Consider the following 22,828-nt stretch of genomic DNA (forward strand, 5'->3'; position numbering starts at 1 on the left):
ACCTAGCTTATGTGTGATGATGGAATTTTGCTTCTATATCATATTATTAGGTATGGTATTACCTAATATGCTTAGAATAGAAATTTAGGAGAAAGTTATGAGGCTCTGACACTCTACTAGTACATTTGATAGGAAATTTCATGTATTTTTGGAACTCCTCCCTTGACTTCTGAAACATTCTTCTTTTTGTTCTCACATTAGCTCTCTGATTTTTCTCACTTTTTTTTTTTTTTTTACTTCTCTTGCTAGTTGTACTTTGGGGCTCTGTCCTTGATCTTCTCTTCTCAAGGTCTGTCTTTCAGCATTTATTTACTTCTTTACTCTCACTGTCATGTATGTCTCAATGACTCTTACAACTTTTATCTCTACCCCTGACTTCTTTCATAGACTTCAGACCCTTATAACCTCTATCGAACAGATATTCCTTCCTGGATATGTCTTAAAGAACTAAAACTGAGTATGTCCAAGAATAAACTCATCTTTTATTTCCCCCTTGAGCCCACTTCTTCAGCATGCCCTAGCTCAATAAACAGCATCACTCTTTCCCTATTCAGCAAACTCAAAGCCCAAGAATCATTCTGGAATCCTTCTTCTTGAGCACCCAATTGAGCACCAAGTTTTGCAGATTCTCCCTTCAGAATATTTATTGTAACCAACCCATCTTTCTATCCCCAGTGCTTACTCTTGAAGATAAAACCGTTATCATATCTTGCCTGGACTTCTTTAATATTTCTTAAATAAAATAAACACTAAATACACACATGTTGAGGGGCTTCCCCAATTGCTCAAGCAGTAAAAGATCCTCCTGCAATGCAGGAGACACAAGAGACTCAGGTTCGATCCCTGGGTCAGGAAGATCTCCTGGAGGAGGAAATGGCAACCCACTCTGGTATCCTTGTCTGGAAAATTCCATGGACAGAGGAGCCTGGTGGGCCACAGTCCATGGGGTTGCAAAGAGTCAGATGTGACTGAGCATGCATAAGATGAGAAACATGTTGAAGTAAATGAATATATCAATACAGAGCTAGAGGTTATTGAAAATCTCAAGGTTTGTTTGCTTTTTACATGAGTCATTGTCTTCTATATCCTATATTTATGCAACTGAGCTCTTTGGAGGTAAACTTTACATTTGTCCCAGTTAAAGTCCATCACAATATCTTTGTTCATCATTCTAGTTTTCTGACCATATTGTTAACTTTGTCATCCATCTTGTTTACTTCCCAACTTTATATCATCTCCACATTAAAAAATTTTGCTATTTCTTTGCTTCAGACATTGAAATAAATGTTGATCAGGAAAAGGCAAAGGACAGAGATTTAACAATAGGCCAAGGCTATTTTGGGCCTCCCAGGTGGTGCCAGTGGTAAAGAATCTGCCTGCCAGTGCAAGAGACTCAAGACGCAGCTTTGGTCACTGGGTTGGGAAGATCCCCTGGAGGAGCAAATGGTAAGCCATTCCAGTACTCTTGCCTGGAAAATTTCATGGACGGAGGAGCTTGGCAGGCTATAGTCTATATGAGTTCACAAAGAGCTGGACATGACTGAGTGACTGAGCACACACACAAACACAAAGATATTTTACTCAAATCTCACGTCAAGTAAAATCCCCTCGTTTACTTGCATACCTATTTGTAGAAGTCTATTCTCATCAAGGACACGTTTTGTATCTTGTCTTTAAAAATCATTCAACTTTTCTTTACCGTCTTGTTGAAATCAATATAAACTGTGGCTATAGTATTTACTTAATCCATAATTTCAATGATCGTATAAAATGTAAATGAATTTTGGAAAACTTATTCTTAGAAAACACTTGTTGGATTTAATACAACTTTCATTTCCTTTTAAAGATGTTTAAACCACAAAAAACTTAGAAAATGAAAAAGGAAAATAATATATAATCCCATAGTTATTTTAAAATAAATACCATTATAGTGGATTTTGTTCAAGTCTTTTTGAGAAACATGCTCTTCTATAGTTAATAGTGTACATAAAATTTGTAGGCATTTTTAAAGTTTATTCTGCCTGTTTTCCAATGTAGCCTCAGTTTACATACTTTTGGTGGCTCAGACGGTAAATAATCTGTCTGCCATGCAGGAGACCCTGGTTCGATCACTGGGTTGGGAAGATTACCTGGAGAAGGCCATGGCAACTCACTCCAGTATTCCTGCCCGTGGAGTCCCATAGACAGAGGATCCTGGCCATCTACAAGTCCATGGGGTTGCAAAGAGTTGGACATGACTGAGTGACTAACATGTGCACACACACACACACACACACACACACACACATGACAGTCCATTCCATGATTGAATCATAAATTTTAAAACACACCCAAATTACTGGGCCTTTGTACTGCATTCAATTTTTTAAATTATAAATAGAGTTTGTAAACATAGATTTTTTTCTTCATCTTTTTCTTGGATACATCTCAGAAGCTGTACATTTGGGTCAGTTTTCTGGTCCCTAATACAAATGTCTGTATTAGTCAGGTAGACTTGTGTTATGCTATAGTAACCATTGCATACACCATCGCATACACATCTCATTTATTTAACAGGAAACAAAACTTTTAAATGTCAATGACTTACCACAGTTAAGTTTTTTACTCGTATAAATTTTGCTGTGTGTATCAAGGATCTCCAGGGTAGTTCTCTTCAAAGAGCTGACTCAGGGTTTCAGGATGGTTCCATCTCGGCCTCCATGATTAAAGCGGTGGGAAAAGAACTTGAGGTTGTGCAGAGACTTTTTTATTGCCTCCACTTCTCAGTTTCACTCACAATTCACTGTTCAGAACTAGTTATATCAACCACATGCACAAAAAATAAATAAATAAAACAGAACCACTGTCTCACATCATACAGAGAAATCAACTCAAAATGGATTAAAGACTTGAATGTAAGGCCTGAAACTATAAAGGTCCTAGAAGAAAACATAGGCAGTATGCACTCTGACATTGGTGTCAGCAATGTCTTTCTAGATATGTCTACTTAGGCAAGAAAAGCAAGAGCAAAAACAAATAAATGTGATTGTATCAATTTGGGTTTTATGGGAAAAGAAAAATCAGGTTGGGTGACATGGACTGAGAGATCTATTTTAAGGATTTGACCTCATGCAGTTAGAGGAAAGGGGACTTCCTAGGTGGCGCTAGTGGTAAAGAACCTGCCTGCCATGCAAGAGACTAAAGAAACACTGGTTTGATCCCTGATCAGGAAGATTTTTTGGAGGAGGGCATGGCAACCCATGCCATCCTGTCCATGAAATTTTCTGCACAGCAAAGGAAACCATCATCAAAATGAAAAGACAACTTACAGAATGGGAGAACACATTATATATCCTATATCTATATCCAGATTCTATATCTGATAAGGGAGTAAGATCCGAAATATATAAAGAACACTTATAACTCAACAACAAAACACAAATAACCCAATTAAAAATGTTTCCAAAGAAATACAAAGGGCCAATGGGCACATAAATTTCAGTTCAGTTGCTCAGTCGTGTCCAAATCTTTGCAACTTCATGAACCACAGCACTCCAGGCCTCCCTGTCCATCACCAACTCCCGGAGTTCACCCAAACCCATGTCCATTGAGTTGGTGATGCCATCCAACCATCTCATCCTCTGTCATCCTGTTCTCCTCCTGCCCTCAATCTTTCCCAGCATCAGGGTCTTTTCAAATGAGTCAGCTAAAAAGATGTTCAATATCACTAGTTAGGAAATGCAAATCAAAACCACAATGAGATATCATCTCACACCTGTTAGAATGGGTGTTATAAAAATGCTAGGAAGAACAAATGTTGCAAACAATGTGGAAGAAAGGGAACCCTGGTGTATTGGTGGGACTGTAGTTGGTGTAGCTACCATGGAAAACAGTATGGAGATTCCTCAAAAAGTTAAGACTAAAATTACCATATGATCCAGCCATGATACTTCTGGGCATTTATCCAAAGAACGTGAATTCACTAATTTGAAAAGATACAGTCACCTTTATGTTCATCATGGCATTATTTACAATAGCCAAGATATGGAAACAACCTAAGAACCCATCAATGGATGAATGGATAAAGAAGATGTGGTATATAAAGACACACAATGGAATACTGATGAATCATAAAAAAGACAAAATCTTGCCTTGTGTGACAACATGGATGCACCTTGACAGTTAGTTCTAAGTGAAATAAGTCAGATGCAAAAAGACAAATATCATAGGATTTCATTCAGATGTGGAATATAAAAATCAAATAGATAAAATAAATGAACAAACTAAACCAAATAAAAACAAACATGTAGATACAGAGAACAGAATAGTGGTTACCAGAGGGGAGAAATGGGTAAAAGGGATCAACTATACGGTGATGATAGAAACTAAATTTTTGGTGGTGGGCAAGCTGTAGGGCCTACAGAAATGGAAATATAATGTTCTACACATGAAACATGTATAATGTTATAAACCAAAGTTACCCCAATGAAAAATAAATCTCGGGACAACCCTGGCAGTCCAGGAGTCAAGATTCTGTGCTTCCAACTGTTTGATCCCTGGTTGCATCAAGAAAACTGAGATCCCATATGCTGTGCAATGCAGCCAACAAAACAAAACAAAAACAACCCTTAAAAAAATCTGAAAAACAAACAAACAACAACAACAAAAAAACCCAACCTAGTAGTGTCTCCCCCTAGCTGCAGTGGGTGCTGGGAAATGTGCCCTTTGTGTGTCCAGAACAAGAAGAGCATCACTATTGAGGAGCATCAAGTTCTACTCCAGTGGAGTGGCTTTGCATTACCTCAATTTAGCTTAGCTAGAACTACATTTCCCAGAATCCCCTCTCTCAGAGGATTAGAGGTTACTTTTGACCACAGGAAGTATTTTCCTGAGCTATGGAAGGTGGGAGTGAAACAAGAGTTATTAAGTTCAGAAGGAGTAGACAATAGCTACCACTGAAACCTGATCTCCTGCTCATGATACTGGTGTGAACAGTGGCTAGACACGACAGTCTTCCATTTTCCAGCTCCCATCAGACCGCCTTCAGCTTCTCTGAGTCCTGGGTCAGATGCATTCTGTTCCATGGTGAAGGCCACCAGCTTTTTATGCCATTAAGTTTGGAGGCTGTGAGAGCCAGATGCAAATCTTAAGTTTGTCCTCCTGGGTTGTAATTTGCCCTTGCCCTTACATGCCTCACACCCAGGTTTTTTTTCTGACCGCCAGCCCCACTGACTTAGTGATTTCAGACTCAACGGCCGATGCCGTTGCAGCAGGCTTCCGCCGAATTCTTCACCAGCTCTTCACTACAACTGTGTGTGCACGCTTGAGTGCGTGCTAAGTCACTTCAGTCGTGTCCGACTCTTTGTGACCCCATGGACTCTAGCCCTCCAGGCTCCTCTTTCCACGGGACTGTCCAGGCAGGAATACTGGAGTGGGTTGCCATGCCCTCCTCCAAAAAATCTTCCTGATCAGGGATCGAACCAGTGTTTCTTTAGTCTCTTGCATGGCAGGCAGGTTCTGTACCACTAGCGCCACCTAGGAAGTCCCCTTTCCTCTAACTGCATGAGGTCAAATCCTTAAAATAGATCTCTCAGTCCATGTCACCCAACCTGATTTTTCTTTTTCCATAAAACCCTAAAAGTTCAAAATACATCAATATATTTAATAAAACCAGGTCAAATTTTAAGATATTGTGTTCACAAATTTTTCTATTAGAAGATACTGCTGAAAAGATCAGGATCACACAAAAAAATCTGATCTATGTCGAAAGATAAGGAACAGGTTATGGCAGACAAAAAGGCAGATACAACTGTCCACAGTGAAGACAATTATAAAAACAGAACGAAAAAGCACAGTTGTTAGAACAGGCAGCAGTCTCAGTAGCAACTTTTCCCTGTGCAGATTTGAGGGGAGAAGACTTGGGGAGGAAGCACTGCGGTGGATTATAGGGGAAATTCACACCTGTATCCACATTTTCACAGCTAGGAGGACCGTTCTACCTGGAGCTGATTTTACTCAAGGACCAGAGTGAAAATGAAACAGGCTAATCAAGGCAGAAATCCACACTGAAGTGCAAAGACCAGAATTTTTTGTTAGATCGAGCCAAACTGTGTTCAACAATTCATTTCAGTTCTTATCAGTTTTCTATCTTCATCAAGTTTGGTCTCTGTGTTTCTGTGTTCCATGTGGCAGCTTCCCTGAGATGTGCCAGTGCCTCTGTTTTCAGGGAGGGACAGAGGAGTGGTTCGAGTACACAGATTTCTGGCCTGCAGATTTTTGTGCTGTGAAGACTAGCCTTCCTAAGACTTCCTCATAGCACCGCGGTTGACAGTCAAATGCAGGATCACTTTCCAGTGTCCATGACGCTCCCCACCACGTGTATCCTCCGTTTGTGCCAATTTCTCTCACTGGAAGAGGAACTCATTGTTCAGTTTCCCTCCCAAAGCCTTTCCTCAGATCTCAAACAAAACAACAATTCTTGTCACCCAGCTTCAAGGACACTGCAAAATGTCCATGTGAGCAGAGAATTCTCTTCATGGTTTGCACGTGATTCTTGCAAGTCATTTTGATTTCAGCTGTGCCATGCTCTGGGGGTTAAGAACCAGGAAATTCTGGATGACCATATGATCTGTGCCCACGGAGCCCCTGCTGGGTGTCAGCATGATGTCGATACACTAGGAGGTGCCGGCCAACTGGGAGTCGGGCCAATTCCTAGTAAGTGTTGGGCACAATGGCCCACCTGAACTATCTCACCAGTGTGGTTCAAGTTGCCAAAGTTTTGTCCCCCAAGTCACCATGTAAAATAGCAATAGTAATGATTTTCATACCAATACATTATTTAGAAACATTAAAAAATGACAAAGCACTTGAAAAAAACACACACACAAAAAAAGTTTTACAAACTCAACTTTATTAATAATAATTTATAAGTTATACTTATCTGGTCTTGACATATATTAGAATCATACTTTTTGAGGCAAATATAGCAATCTTCTACTGCAGGGGAAAAAAAGGCTTCTGGTGAAATGAGAAAAACTGGTATGATACTTTCATACATTACTCAAGTCTGTGGATACACTCAGTTCAGAGGTGAAATCTGGCTTTGTTTTCAGATTTCTTGACTTGCACATGCATTTTAGCTCCTCTGCTCCATTTTGGTGTAGTGTACTTTCTTCTACTAAATGGTGTAGATTTACCAACAATTCTTTCAAAGATAACAAATGAGTGACTGTGCTTAGCTGCTCAGTCGTGTCCAACTCTTTGCGACCCCATGGACTGTAGCCTGCCAGGCTCCTCTGTCTAGGGGGATTCTCTAGGCAAGAATACTGGAGTAGGTTGCCATGCCCTCCTCCAGGAGATCTTCCGAACCCAGGAATTGAACCAGGGTCTCCTGCATTGTGATTCATTACCAGCTGAGCCACCAATGACTAGAGAGCCTCAACTGGCCTCAGGCATTTTCTTCAGAGTGGAATTAGGTGTCAAATTTGTAAACAGAAAGCTCCCCACATTAGCAGATGCAAACGTATATACAGAATGGATAAACAAGGCCTTACTGTATAGCACAGAGACCTATATTTAAAATCCTGGGATAAACCATGATGAAAAGAATATGAAAAAATGTACATTTATATATAACAATCACTTTGCTGGACAGCAGAAATTAACATTGAAATAAACTATATTTCAATAAAATAAACTAAAAAAAAGAAAGCTCCCCATAGGTTTCCCCTTCCCTACATACAAGGTGCCCCTCACAACTGCACTCATTCTAGTCACTCTTCTGGTTCCTATGGGCACCTGTGCTTGTGTTTAAGATGCCTGCTGCACCCCCTTTTTGCATTGCATTGAGTGTCAGGGCTTTGGAACAGGTCTGTGGGTCAGAATATGCCGATTTGTGATTCTGTAAAGATTTAAGGACTGCTGGAGGGAACACACCTCTTACGGATGCTCTCCACAAAGCCCTGTTCTTTGCATGTTTAAGGGTTATCTCTTGAGGTTGTAATCTGTTAAATCATTATACCTGTGCAATATTTACTTACTTATGTCCCAGTCTACTGGGTCCCTGGAGGGTAAGCCCTGTTCATCCTACTCTCTACCCTTTACTCTGTCTTTCCCCTAATCATACTACGTTATTACTAGCTCAGTTGTGTCTGACCTTTGGCAACCCCTGGACTGTAGCCTGCCAGGCTCCTTTGTTCATGGAATTTCCCAGGCAAGAATAGTGGAGTGGGTTGCCATTTCCTCCTCCTGGAGATCTTCCATCCCCAGGGATTAAATCCAAGTCTCCTGCTTTGGGGAGGTGGGATCTTCACCACTGAGGCACCAGGGAAGCCCTTCCCCTAATCACAGTGAAGTCCCAAAGTGCACTTTCCCTCCCCAAGTCTCTAGATCCCCAATTTCTCTGCTTATTCTCAGCCCTGGGGCACGGGGACAAGGGTGGACCCTTCGGCATTACTGCTTCTAATAAAATAAAACAACTATAAACTAAAAAGAACAACCAAAACAACGAGTTGTGAGCTGAGAATATGGAAAGAAGCAAACAGTTCTGACTTGAGCGGAATATCTTCCTGATTTATCAATAATCCACTAGAAAATGCATCCTCATCACCAACAGAAAAGTTTCAGTATGCAAGAAAATAAGCCCTTGTCTAAACAACCTTTTAAAAGGTAAAATATGTTAATTTTACACGTATAAAATTTATTTTTTAGTATTATAGTCTTAAAACATACCTGCATGAAACTCTTGGGCTTCAGAGTGGACTATGTAGGGGAATCAAATCCTTTTGAAATTAAAAATTATGTTCCACAGAAACTGATACTTTTAAGCCAATATGGGTTTTAATAACTAAACAGTAAAACATTTCTCTTAACATCAAAATCAAAGATGATTGTACTTATTTTAATATCACTATATAAATATGAGAATGTTAATTGACACTTGTCTAGGTCAAATATTCCAGTTACATTAACAAACATATATAAAACAAATATAAATTTATAGTGAATGTCATGATTATCTGCTTCATCATGAATTTAATAGCCTGAAAGCTGCCTCTTTTGTTTGCTTTCGTTTATTTTACTTTAATAATCTCAAAGTATTGAGGAAGGAAAGAAGAGAAACACAACTGAGCAATATTTCAATTTTGATTAAATAAGAGTCTGGTTAGTTGCAATCCCTTCTGAATACTTCTCAGAGGAGAAAACACACTGTGATGTGGTGACTTGCCACTCCACAGTGGTTGGAGAGGTTAGGCCATTTCTTGATAGCAGGTACATATCCAATGACTCATTCTCCCTAAAAAAAAAGTGTAAGAAAAAAGTAGGTAGTTCATCTGAGAGGTTGCTCTCATCTGTACAAACTAATTTCTTTTCTTGATGCTGGGACATCCATCAGAAACATGTTAGTTTGTGCTAAACAGAGATAGGTTCTGACATTGCAATATAGCCAGTATTTACCGCTTTACCCTGCCTGTGAAACTCTCTGCCTGCCTAGTTAAAATACTTTAAAAGGGTACTTTTCATCTAATACTGTTAATAACAAAGAGGGCCTTATTTTGTGTGTGTGTTTTTTTTTTTTTTTTTTAAATGGCTGCTTTGGTCTACTTCAGTTTTGGTGAAGCCATTTAAAAATCAAAATGTGATATTGTTTAAAGTTTTAGTGAAGCATTAGGACTGAATGACAGTAGAATTCCTCATATATTCACTGAATGCCCACTGGGTCCTAGGCTCTGTGTTGCATATAGCTCAGTTTCTGAGTATCACTTGATTGTGATCCTTCAGGGACTGGTCCAGAAAAATACTATCACATCAGAGTGAGGAATTTTTAACTTGGGGAATTATTCGGAGGGGGGCAGATTCAGTTCAAAAACTCACTGCTCTGGGTTTCCACAGCTTTCCTCCAAGTCTACATTTTAATGGGGTGTGGAAGAAGGATGGTTTTGGGCATCCTTTATCATCTTCCTAGACCGGTGATTAGAGAATTTTAGGAGCCAATAGCTTAAACTACATTCAAATAATCCAAAAGCTTTAAAAAGGGGCATAGCAAATCCTGTCCAGACCTTAAACCTTGGTGGTAATAACACGAGAGTTTAAAAGGCGATATTTTGTTCTTTTGGGGGCAGCAACCAGAAAAGGTCAGCTGGTGTCAGTGCCTTGCTCTCTCACCGCATGGCGGTTCTCTTAACACTTTCATGATGTGAATTTTGCTTTAGCATTCTAAAGGCATAGTCTCTGAGACTAACACAGGCATGGCAGGTTATTTTCTCCCTCTACAAATTCTGGTTGCATAATTTAACATAAAAACAATTTGAGAAAGAGATTATTATCTTTTTACCTTTTGCAAAGCTCTTACTGATAGAGTTTAAAATATGCAATTGAAACGTTGCATTTTCTGGAGTATTCAATACATTTCTTGGATTTTTTCCCTAACTGCAGGACTAGAATAAATAAAACCACTCAGTTCTTAAGCACAGCAAACATGAATCAAATAGCTTTTACTCCATATTTATAAAAGGCAATGCCACCATCATAAGTTTCTCTGTATTTCCTGTCACCTTTCAGCATTTTCATTTGTTAATCTCAATGTATTTCAATAGCACACATACGTTCTCAAAAAATTCTTCTCTGGAGCTCACTGTCAGCTTTTTTGTTCCCAAATCTTTGATAGTCTTAGTCTCTACATGATTTGAAACATGATGTTAACAAGTCGTATGAAAGCCTCTTTTTGTGCTCCGTATTGACAAGAGTCCCTCTGAATCTGGGAGAAAGCAATCATATTCCAGTCGTGTTGTCAGCTGAGGGACATAAGCTCCAAAGCACTAGTTCCTAGGGCTATAAATCCATTGTGCTCCATGTTATAAATAAGGAAATTGCCTGTGATGGCTACGATTTGGAAGCATTAACATTTTTTCTTTGCAGCTCTCATTTTTAATCTTTTTAGTTATTTCCCTTAGTAAAACTTAGCCACCAAAATATGACTTCCTGTATCACTGACTCAGATGCCATAATTAAAAGAAAGACATTCCAGTCAACCATGACAAAGGTCTCAGTGAGCATTAAAGACAAAACAGACCCTTATCGATTTAGCCAAAGGTAGTTCTCTCTGCCCTGCACCTCTTTCCCCCCTGCCTCCCCCCTCTTCTCTCTGTCCATTTGAGCAAGCGGCTTCACTTTGCATTAAGAATGCGTGCTGTGTGCTTTCTAGCGGCTGCATTTTAAGTTTGGTCTTCTCAACCATGAAAACACAGTTAAAAATTGTTCTCAGAGCTAAACCACTCAACATCTTGGCACTTGGTTGTTTTTAACTTTTCAACAATAGGCACTGTTCACTCCCCTCCGTCTCAGTTCTTTTTTCAGCGATCAGGCAGCACATTGATGAAAGGCTAGTCACGGCTGCCCCCATGGTATCAGTGTGGTGGCATGTGATGATTCACATGGGGTGTGTTTGATCCGAGAAAGCCCAGTCTCTGCTTATTCTTCCTTTGTTCTGTCATCTGGGGGGAAAAGAGAGAGTGAATTAAGCTGATTTTTCTCACTCCTTCCCAGCGCTGGTGGAACACACAGTGTTGGGTGAATATTTCCCAGTGAGTATTTATTGCAAAAGGGAAAATATCTTTAAAAGTGAATTTCCATCGGCAGAGAAACACAGCAAACCCCTCTCTGTGGTTAAGAAAGAGGAACCATGGTTCTTTTGAAGCAGCCCCTGCTTGTCACATATCATCACTGCCAGCACCTTAGTCATTTTAAAAGCGACCACAGTTACTTCTGATACTATTTTTACTAAGGCTAACAATCTTACGTGATGAAGGGGTTGAGTGCAGCACTGAAATGATAGATACTGATGACGGTCTACTTTGCTGATGAACTTAATAATTGCTGTGATGGCAGAATATACGATTTTCTATCAAAAAGCCCAAAGCGGTCCCTGTCTTTCAGTATTTGTTCCTTCCTTCCTGTTCCACAGAAGTGTCACACAAGACGCGTGTGATAAGCAGAAGCAGCCTCTGCTCGCCAAGAGGTGGTTCTTACAACATAGCATGGGGTTTCTTTACTGTGATTTACAGTCCCATGGATAACAATCTCACTGCCAGGATTCTCCAGTCTCTCCCACTCACAGTGGTGAAAGATTTCACATCACTGCCCCCCGCCCCCACCACCACCCAGCTTCATCTCTGAAGGGCACACACCTGCTCCTTGAGCTCTGCCAGCTGACTGGACAGCTGTTTGACCAGACTCATGGTTGACTCCAGCTTCTCCTGCAGGTTCCGAATCTCATTTTGCTCACTGTCACCTTCATTGCTAACAAGGGACATGGCTCGCATCCGAGGAAACCAGTCCAAATTCTTCTCCTAAAGGGAATACATATGGAAGGGAGCCTGAAGTTATGTAAAGAATGTTTAGAAGGGTTCATTATTAACATTTTGGAGAAGAAAATGGCAAGCCACTCCAGTATTCTTGCCTGGAAAATCCCATGGACAGAGGAGCCTGGTGGGCTACAGTTCATGGGGTTGCACAGAGTTGGACATGATTGAGCAACTGAATACATTATTAACATTCTTAGCAAAGCAAAAGGTACTTTTTCTGGCCAGGGTTGAGGAGAGGTTGAGGGTGGGAATGAAGTGAGGGTTCCACATTAGTCTTCATGAGGTGAGGGAAGATTTTAAATATTGGAACGAATTTCCTATGGTCTACCCCGGGAGGTCCAAGGTAAAGCATTTAGGACAGCATCCTGCACCCTGTAGGCAATTAGTGAATCTTGATGAATGATGAGCTAGGCTTTGGAGGCTGAGAAGAGCAGATCCAAATGTGTGTGGGAACAGTAAAGGCCTGAGCTGTTTATCCTCCCTACCGGATTCCTGCCCTGGTGCAGAGGAGAAAGGGGTGGCGGAATAGGAGGTGATAAAAGACATGTTTCAGTTCCAGATGCCCATGCCCATTTACCTCCCACTTCCCCAAGACAGGCTCTGGGGAAGAGGGAAGTGGGAGGGCATGGCCCTGGGTTACCCTGTCTGCTCCTTTTGGAAACATTTTATTACAGTTGGGGATGGGGTTTTAGAGTTAGACTTCCCCAGAGGGCAACAGCGGGTGCCACTTCTGTTTTTCCAGGCTGACTAAGAGTGTAGGGGTGTGTGTGTGTAACTGCACGTGTGTGTGTGTTCCCTCCATTGGTAAAAACAGATGGTTACCAAGATACTCACATCTCTTGAAAATTCTCCCTGATTGCCCAACATCATAGAATCCCTGTGAATTACTTGTATCCCATCTTTCAATCCTCAAGAAACTTTCCCATTTTACAGATGAGGAATCGAGTGGTCCCAAGAGTTTAATTACCCTCATCACAAGCTAGGAATTGGCAGAGCTAGGGTTTGAAGGCAGGTTAGCTTTTTGTCTGGGTTTCCCTGGTGGCTCAGCAGTAAAGAATCCACCTGGAATACAAGAGACCCAGGTTTGATCCCTGGGTCGGAATCCAACACAGGAGGGGATGGCAACCCACTCCCGTATTTTTTCCTGGAGAATCCCATGGAAAGAGGAACCTGACAGGCTACAGTCCATGGGGTTGCAGAGTCAGACGTGACTGAGCATGCACACAAGCCTTTTAGCCACTGATCAGGAATCCCAGTCTATATTTACCTATTTCCTTAAATCACCTTCTCCCCGTATCCCTAGCAGTGACCTTCCTGCTTAAGATTCTTTCCACTCCAGAAAAGCCCACTGCAGTAGCTACAAAGACCTCTGCCTAGCTGAGCCAGAAGAGTTCTTTCTCCCCCTAAAGGGAAAGGGGAAACGTCCAACCTCCGTACCTTGGCACGTCTGTCTAAATCTCATCTGGCCCTTTGGCTGGTTTCTTTGGTAGTTGTTAGTCAGAGAACAACACATTCTTTATAGTTCCTGACCCCCAATGGCAATGGAAAGGGCTGATAAAGGATAGGATAAAATATTCAAGAGAGTTAAGCTGCATTTAAACAGCTGTAGCTAATTAGCATTTCAAAGCAGAATGGTAACTTATTCTGAAGTGCAGAGTGACAGCCAGATTCATTCGATTAGTGCTTCAACATCTATTGCCAGGTATTTAAAGATGAAAATCAGGTAAGACAAATGTCTGCTCTCAAGGAGCTTGTGGCTTAGGACAGCCCTCCATGAAAAGTGGACTGGGTAGTCTGCGTATCAAAATTCCCTGGGGTTGCTTGTAAAAATAGCAGATTTCAACCCCACCACCTCTTATGAAATCAGAACCTCCTAGGGGGCCTGCATGATTTGTAGGTGCACTAAAGTTTAAGAAGTCTGATCTATGGAGACATAGAAGATTAACGGGAACCACTAGGATAGTGGCAGGGTAGGGAGATGGAGTGAAGAGGAAAGATCTGAAGTGGCTGGCATAAGGAATGGGAAAAGTGAAAAATGAAAGTGTTAGTCGCTCAGTTGTGTCCGACTCTTTGCAACCCCATGAACAGGCTCCTCTGTCCATTGGATTCTCTAGGCAAGAATACTGGAGTGGGTTGCCATTTCCTTCAACAGGAGATCTTCCCGACCCAGGATCGAACCCAGGTATCCTGTCTTGCAGGCTGATTCTTTACCACCTGAGCCACTGGGGAAGAAGAGAAGCCAAATAGGGATCACTGAATGCTTGCAGGGTGGAGTGGGAGACCCTACCTTGGAATGACTCCATCAGAGATCAGGGCTCACCAACAGCCCAGGTGGGTGTGCAGCTGAGGCCAGGAGCTGGACTGATACAAGATGGTGTGTCCCCTGGAAAGGGCATCAGAATGACAAAGGTATCGGGAAGCTAGGTATGTCAGCAGAGCAGCGGCTGGTGTGAGGAACACTCATGTGTGGACTAGCAGGAGGGATGGCTAATAAACAGACAATCTAGGGAGCTCCAGTTCTCTTATTTAGAATCTGTATTATCTACTGTACTATCTCTTATCTGAATTTTACAAATGCAGAAACTGAGGCTAGCAAGCACAAGCTGGAATCAAGATTGCCAGGAGAAATATCAAGAACCTCAGATATGCAGATGACAGTACCCTTGTGGCAGAAAGCAAAGAAGAACTAAAGAGCCTCTTGATGAAAGTGAAAGAGAAGAGTGAAAAAGTTGGCTTAAAACTCAACTTGCAGAAAATTAAGATCATGGCATCTGGTCCCATCACTTCATGGCAAATAGATGAGGAAACAGTGGAAACAGTGACAGACTTTATTTTTTGGGCTCCAAAATTACTGCAGATGGTGACTGAAGCCATGAAATTAAAAGATGCTTGCTCCTTGAAAGGAAAGTTATGACCAACCTAGACAGCATATTAAAAAGCAGAGACATTACTTTGCTGGCAAAGGTCCATATAGTCAAAGCTATGGCTTTTCCAGTAGTCATGTATGGATGGGAGAGTTGGACTATAAAGAAAGCTGAGTGCCGAAGAATTGATGTTTTTGAACTGTGGTGTTGGAGAAGATTCTTGAGAGTCCCTTGGACTGCAAGGAGATCCAACCAGTCCATCCTAAAGGAAATCAGTCCTGAATATTCACTGGAAGGACTGAAGCTGAAGCTGAAACTCCAATCCTTTGGCCACCTGATACAAAGAACTGACTCACTGGAAAAGACCCTGACGCTGGGAAAGACTGAAGGTGGGAGGAGAAGGGGACGAGAGAGGATGAGATGGTTGGATGGCATCCATGATTCAATGGACATGTGTTTGAGTAGATGCTGGGAGTTGCTGATGGACAGGGAGGCCTGGTGTGCTGCAGTCCATGGGGTTGCAAAGAGTTGGACATGACTGAGTGACTGAACTGAACTGAACTGAGGCTAGCAAATTAATTTGCTGGAAGCCCAACCCAGACCTGTCTGTATCTAGGCCTTCTGGCCAGAAAGGAGACTGTGGACAGAAAGTCGAATAATAATAAGGTAGGATAACTTCAGGAAATAAAAATACTAGAGTAAAAAAGTTTGAAATCTGATAAAATATCAGTGAATTTGGGGAGTTAGTATATCATGGGTATAGTTGGAGAACTTTAGTTGGAGAAGATGAAAAATTTCTGGAGATAGACAGTAGGGATGTTTGTATAATGATGTGAATGTACTGAATGCCACAAAACTCTACCCATAAAATGGATTAAATGGGGCTTCCCTGGTGGTTCAGTGGCTAAGACTCCATGTTTACAATGCAGAGGGCCCGGGTTCAATCCCTGATCAGGGAACTAGATCCCACATACTGCAAATAAAAGCTCCCAAATGCCTTAACTAAAAAAAGTGTCTGTATGCCACAACGAACACTGAAGATCCCGCATGCTACAAGTAAGATCCAGTGCAGCCAAAAAAAAAAAAAGAAAAATCAAAGTTAAAATGGTATGCATGTGTATGCTCCTCAGCCATGTCCTACTCTTGGTGACACCATGGACTGTAGCCCACCAGGCTCCTCTGCCCATGGGATTTCCCAGGCAAGAATACTGGAGTGAGTTGCCATTTCCTTCTCCAGGGGATCTTCCAGATCCAGGGATCAAACCCGAGTCTCTTGCGTCTCCTGCCTTGGCAGGCGGATTCTTTACCACTAGTGCCGCCTAGGAAGCTCAGGACGGAACACAAAGGTTTGACAGCCTCAGATGGCTGGCTGGATCTGGGCTGAGGAGGTACCAGGAGACATGATGGAGATGGCGAAAACCTCAGCTTTTAGAACATTTCCTAGATAAACAGAGACAAAGCACTGTTCTAATACTTAGCTCACTGGAAAAGACCCCGATGGTGGGAAAGATTGACTGCAGGAGAAGTCGGCAATAGAGGATGAGATGGATAGATGGCATCATCAACTCAATGACATGAATTTGAGTAAACTCCAGGACATAGTGGAAGACAGGGAAGCCTGGCATGTTGCAGTCCATGGGATTGCAAAGGGTTGGACACGACTGAGCGACTGAACAACAACAATCCTTAGCAAAGATAACATGGGTGAGATGGAAACTGCCTCCAAAGAAATTGCTATCATAGGTATCTCAGGGGCCAGGTCAGCTCAGTCCACAGGCTCTTGCTTTTGAGGAAACAAAAGCAGTTCTCAGGGGACCGCTGCCCCAGCCGGTTGGGCCACGGGACTCTTTTCCTTACACATTCTTTCTTCACTTGTTCCTTTGTTCATGCATTCATTGACTAATTCTTCCTTGTTGACCCTGTCTGTGCTAGGCACCGGGAGAACAATAGGGAGCCAAACCCAGCGCGATTCTTATGCTGGTGGAATTGATAGTGATGGTCTAGGTGGAGCATAAGACTTCAATCAAAGATGGTGAAAATAACGACAAATCGCACTAAAGTGCTGGGGAGGAAAGTCACCTGGCTCCACTGTCCTTTCTCCTAAGTTCCCCAAAATCATTCTCTCTTCTAACTGTCTGGTTTCTCTCATCTTTCTTCCTTTAACTGCCTCTTTCTTTGTGTATGTTTGCCTGGTTTTCAGCCTTTTCTCTACTCATTTTATACTGTTTCAGTCCTCTTTTTCTCTGTATACCAACTGACTATAATCTAAAATTAAAATATAATGTGTCATTAAGCTTTTTTTTCAATATTGAATGCTTTCTTTCCTTTTCTTAATTTTTAGGAATCTGACTTGAATGCCTTGCATCTCACTAAAATAGCAAAAAATAAGCACCCTAAATTGATTATCTTTTGTCCTCTTTCTACAAAAAAAGCCAGCCTTTTAAAAATAAATGTTCACAACTGATTTCTCCTAGTACAGAAAGTGTACTCTTTTCACCAAAAGTAACTCAAATCCAAACAAGTTCTTAGAATAAATGCTGCACGTGGCTTTTCACAGAAAGTGGTTTCCAATGAAATACCCCAAGCTTCCTCTCTCTGCTCCATTGTCACAAGGAGCAGCTTCCGCAGGAGGCTCAGCCTGAGCAGGGTGAGAAAGGAAACCCTGGACTTTAATCTGAGCCAGAACCACAGGACAGACACCCAGAACACTGGCTGGTTAACAAGACACCACTCATTCACCGTGTTGGCTGTGTCCGCCATCTAACAAAGCAGTTTGATTTGATTTGTTATTTCTTGGTTACTCACGTAGGTTATGTCCATCCTGTGATCATGCTCATGATTAGCAGATTGCCGTGGTGACTGTGGTTAGTCAATATGACATCATTTCTTTGATTCACCAGGAATGAATATGTTTGACCGCAGGGTAGTATAAAGTTGGGAAGCTACAGATTGTTAGATTCTGAGGTTACAATGTATGATCCTAGAAACTTGGTGAGTGGAAAGCCAACACTTTTCAAAGGTACCAAAATGCAACTCCCAGAGATGAAGGGACAGAGAGCATGGCAGCCATGATCCTCCTGCTATCCCTAAATTTTCATAATAATGCATCTTCCTAGAAGACCAGAAGGATAGATAGGAGCGTGAAAACCTTTCAAATAGACCTTTTAACAGTCAGATCAATTTGCTTTATTTAATTTTGTAGTTATTCAGTAAATGATTGGGTTGTCAGAGTCAGTCAGAGCTTATCTGTGCTGTCTTTATAATTTGTTCTTAAATGTGATACCCCATTTTCAGGAAAGAGGCCACACAATATCAAGGAAAGAGCACTGATCTAGGAGTCAGGACACCTGGGTTCTGATTTCAGTTCAACCAAAAATGAACTATGTGATAGAAGGAGGGTGGGGAGCCTTAGTCTCTGAATCCAAGTTTCCTTATCTGTAAAACCAGAATGTTACCCTGAGTGGTCTCTATGTCTCTTCCAACTCATCATTCCATGAGTTATGAATTCAAAACTTTAAAAATCAAATTGCTGAGACAAGCCCTAAGCTTGCCAACTGAGCAAACAGAAACATGGCATTTAGGCTAGAAGCAACCTTGAAACCACATAAGCCAAGCTCAGCATATTACAGATGCCCAGTCTGAATCCTAGAAAGTTTAGGTTTCCCTGAGGTCTCACAGCTGTTCCTCTGTACTTGATTTCCACTTCTGGACAAGTCCTTCCATTTAATGTAGTGGAACAGCTCTTACATAATGTAACCTAGCCCTGCTGATGTTTAATCGATGACAGGCTCAAGAAAACATAAAGACTGTAATGATTTCTCTCCATATCACAATGAGATTGAAAAGTAGAATAAGATTGAGTTCAGTGAGCCAAACATTGGAGAAATTGTCTTATGTCTCTTTAATGTGTATTAGGTACACATTAAATGTTGCCTGGGACAAATTGGGAGTTTTGAATTAACAAATATATGCTGCTATATATAAGACAGATAAACAATAAGGACCTACTGTATAGCACAGGGAACTGTATTTGATACCTTACAATAATCTATAATGGAAAAGAATCTGAAAACGGTACATACATACATTTCTCTCTCTATGCTGCTAAATCACTTCAGTCGTGTCTGACTCTGTGCGACCCCAGAGATGGCAGCCCACCAGGCTCCCCCGGCCCTGGGATTCTCCAGGCAAGAACACTGGAATGGGTTGCCATTTCCTTCTCCAATGCATGAAAGTGAAAAGTAAAAGTCAAGTCGCTCAGTCATGTCCGACTCTTAGCGACCCCATGGACTGCAGGCTACCAGGCTCCTCCGTCCATGGGATTTTCCAGGCAAGAGTACTGGAGTGGGGTGCCATTGCCTTCTCCTCTCTCTCTCTCTATATATATATAACTGAATCACTTTGCTGTATAACTGAAACACTGTAAATCAGTTCAGTTCAGTTCAGTTGCTCAGTCATGTCCAACTCTTTGTGACCCCATGAATTGCAGCACGCCAGGCCTCCCGGATCATCACCAACTCCCGGAGTTCATTCAAACTCATGTCCATCAAGTTGGTGATACCATCCAGCCATCTCATCAACTATACTTCAATTTCAAAAAAATGTGAAAAAAAAAATTTGCCTGCATGTAAGTTAAAGAGAATGCAAGCACTGTAGTTCTGTATCATGGTAATAATCCCATTTTTAGCTGCTTGGCAAGTGTCAGCCACTTAAGTCATGCTACAGCCAATACCCACAAAAATTCCATAAAGTTGAGACTGTTGCCAGCCCCATTATCAGAAGACAACACTGAGACAGAATAGGATTAGTTACTGGCCAAGGCCACAGAGTGGTGGTAAATGGCTGGGCCAAGCTTTGGCCTCCACCCTAGGTGACTGGAAATCTTGTACTCTTTTCACTACCCTGGACTACTTCTCCACGTCCAATAGAGATGCCAATTCTTAGCTTCTGAACTTGCCAGATAAAACAGAGACTACCCAAAGGCTCAGTGGGTAAAGAATCCACCTACAAAGCAGGAGACACAGGAAACACGGGTTTGATCCCTGGATTGGGAAGATCTCCTGGAGGAAGAAAATGGCAACCCACTCCAGTATTCTTCCCTGGAGAATCCCATGGACAGAGGAGCCTGGTAGGCTACAGTCCAAAGGGTCACAAAGAGTTGGATACGACTGAGTGACTAAGCACGCAGCACAGTGAGAATACATTTTATAACCTGAATTCCCCTGATATTTCCTCTCGGGTAGGCTAAAGATTTATTTATTGAAAATCAGAAATAAAAGCTTTAGGCATTGAATCAGAAATGTAGATGCAGATACTGTGGAAATACATTGACTGACCCTTGACATTCACTGCAATTTTGCAGAGTGCTCTGAAATATTGCTAATGAGAGGTACCACACTGAATGTACCACTGTACCGTGTTGTACTGGAATATTGATAAACAATTAGTACGTGTATCTTCACCTCCACTTCCAGACTCTCTATGCTTAAAACATGCTGTCACAAGACCATTTGCAAAGGTTTTTCTTGGTGACCATCCTCTCCTAAGCCTTAAATTTACACTGCACTTTCTGTTCTAAAACCGTATGTGACGCCTCCTAGGCTGAGGAGCATAACCATCTGCCCAAAGCCTCAGTGTGACCCACTACATTCCTCTCTTGGCACTTCTGGTTTGAAGATGTCGGCAGAAATGGCTCTCAAAAGGAACACCAGCAACGCTAATACTATCTACTCACTGGAAGGTCCCTGAGGGAAAGACACTATTCCTGCTTTCCTGGAACTTCACAGACTAAGGCCAATAATCTGGAACAAGGATTCTTTCTGAAAGTCAAAATAATCATATGATTACTTCTGAAGTCAAAGTAATCATGTGGGTTAATGGGAAATGCGTCATATAGCCCATCCCAGCCTCTGCTCCATGAAGGAGGGGCATGGCAGGCCTCCCACCCTCCGACCAATATGGCAGCCTTGCTGGCAGGTGAGACGTTGTCTCAAACCCTTAAGGAACACCCATAACACTGGCATTTGGACTTCTAGCTTTGTTCCTAGTGAACATCCCACCTATATGTGACCAGAGTTGCTTAATCTGGACAACAAAAAGGCTGATTCTCACAGGGGTTTGCGCACAAACCCTGGGTTAAAAGGAAGGAAGGATGAGCTGGGAAACACACTCTTGTCTGACAAACACTGGGGACTGTCGGTGAAAGAAAGGATCCAGCTGTGTCCTTTGAAGCTAAAACACTATTCTTGGATTGATAAATAAATGAGAACCTTGTCAACTAATTCTAAAAAAAGGGAGGGAATAAGAGTAAAAATTTTGCTGTGTTAGAAAAATAGCACATTTCAGGACTGGAAGATTCATTTGCCACCCTTTATTAACTGTATCTTCCTTCTGTCTCTATTTATTCTGTTCTGTATCTTCCTTCTGCAACTGAGTTCCTGAAACTCTGGCAGAGTACTCTACTTGGGTGGCTTGAGAAATTTAAAATATGTTAGTTATCCAAGGCAAATCTGTATTGAAAGTTTTTGTAAAGCAACAAACTCCTTTACGGTGTCATGTTCAAACTCTGAAATATTTTACAAATCTAAATGTGTGGACATCATGTTTGCATTATGTATGTGAAAGTGGTTTGAATCTTAGAAGGTGGAGATGTAGATGTATGTGTGCTCTGTCATGTCTGACTCTTTGTGACCTCATGGACTGTAGCCCGCCAGGCTCCTCTGTCCATGGGATTTTCCAAGCAAGAATACTGGAGTGGGTTGCCACTTCCTTCTCCAGAGGATCTTCCCAACCCAGGGATCGAACTCGCATTTCTTGCATCTCCTGGCTTTGGCAGGAGGATTCTTTACCACTAGCACCACCTGGGAAGCCCTGAACCTTACAAAGCAAGGTATAAACGTCAAAGATCCTTGGACTGCTGAACAGACTGCAGAGAGGCAGGAATCTGTCCCTTAGAGGCATTTAACAAAGGCTGAAAAGCAAGAGACCTTGACATCCCTGCGAGGCTCCTGCCTGACCCCTTTCCATGGCCCGGCCTCCAGGGGGCTGCTGGCGTGGGAGCCCTCCAGGGACAAGGCCTACTTTATCCAGTCCCTGCTCCCAAGGTCAGTGAAAGAAGTAGGTCCAGCAGAAGTACCACCGAAAGAGAGATGGTGGAATGAAAATGACTTAACAGGCTACTGATCTCGGCAGGGCCCCAGGCTGGTAGTCAAAAAGTCTCAGCTGGGAGGGACTGGACACCGGTCCAGTTTCACAGTCCCCTTGTTTTATATGCAGCCCCACCATGGTGGGAGTGGCTGGCCCGTGCCCAGCACAGGGGGTGCAGGAAGGCACTGCTCATGGCCTGGCAGGCTCAGTTTCTGTAGAAATGAAATCCTGAATGCCCGCCTTCTGTGGCTTCCTCACCTTCGGAGCCAAAGCAAAGCAGATGAGTGTGGACCTCATCGGCTGCAAAGAGGGTTAAAACAGTTCAACCAATGTTTATAGAAATGTCAGAAAAAGTGCTGGACTCAAGTTTCAGACTCATGGGTTGAGATTTCTGTTCTTAAACATTTCCAGATTGGTTTAAAAAAAAAAAAAAGCTATCTAGGTGCTGGTTTAAAAAAAAAAAAATGAAATCAGTTG

At 42.0% G+C, this 22,828-nt stretch overlaps 1 protein-coding gene across 2 annotated transcripts in view; it reads right to left on the reverse strand.

The window, feature by feature from the left end:
* Positions 1-6,868: 6,868 nt before the first annotated feature.
* ITPR2 (inositol 1,4,5-trisphosphate receptor type 2) overlaps positions 6,869-22,828 on the reverse strand; it is a 589,849-nt gene continuing 573,889 nt past the window's right edge. For both annotated transcript variants that reach the window (XM_025285009.3, XM_025285008.3), the window contains 2 exons: positions 12,165-12,326; positions 6,869-11,471 (listed from right to left, as the gene is read on the reverse strand). In XM_025285009.3, coding sequence (XP_025140794.1) covers positions 11,385-11,471; positions 12,165-12,326 — 249 coding nt within the window. In that variant the 3' untranslated portion in view covers positions 6,869-11,384. The remainder of the gene's footprint in view (positions 11,472-12,164; positions 12,327-22,828) is intronic.

This window comes from Bubalus bubalis, chromosome 4 (genome assembly GCF_019923935.1).
Source record: "Bubalus bubalis isolate 160015118507 breed Murrah chromosome 4, NDDB_SH_1, whole genome shotgun sequence".
Classification (NCBI taxonomy): Eukaryota; Metazoa; Chordata; class Mammalia; order Artiodactyla; family Bovidae; genus Bubalus; species Bubalus bubalis.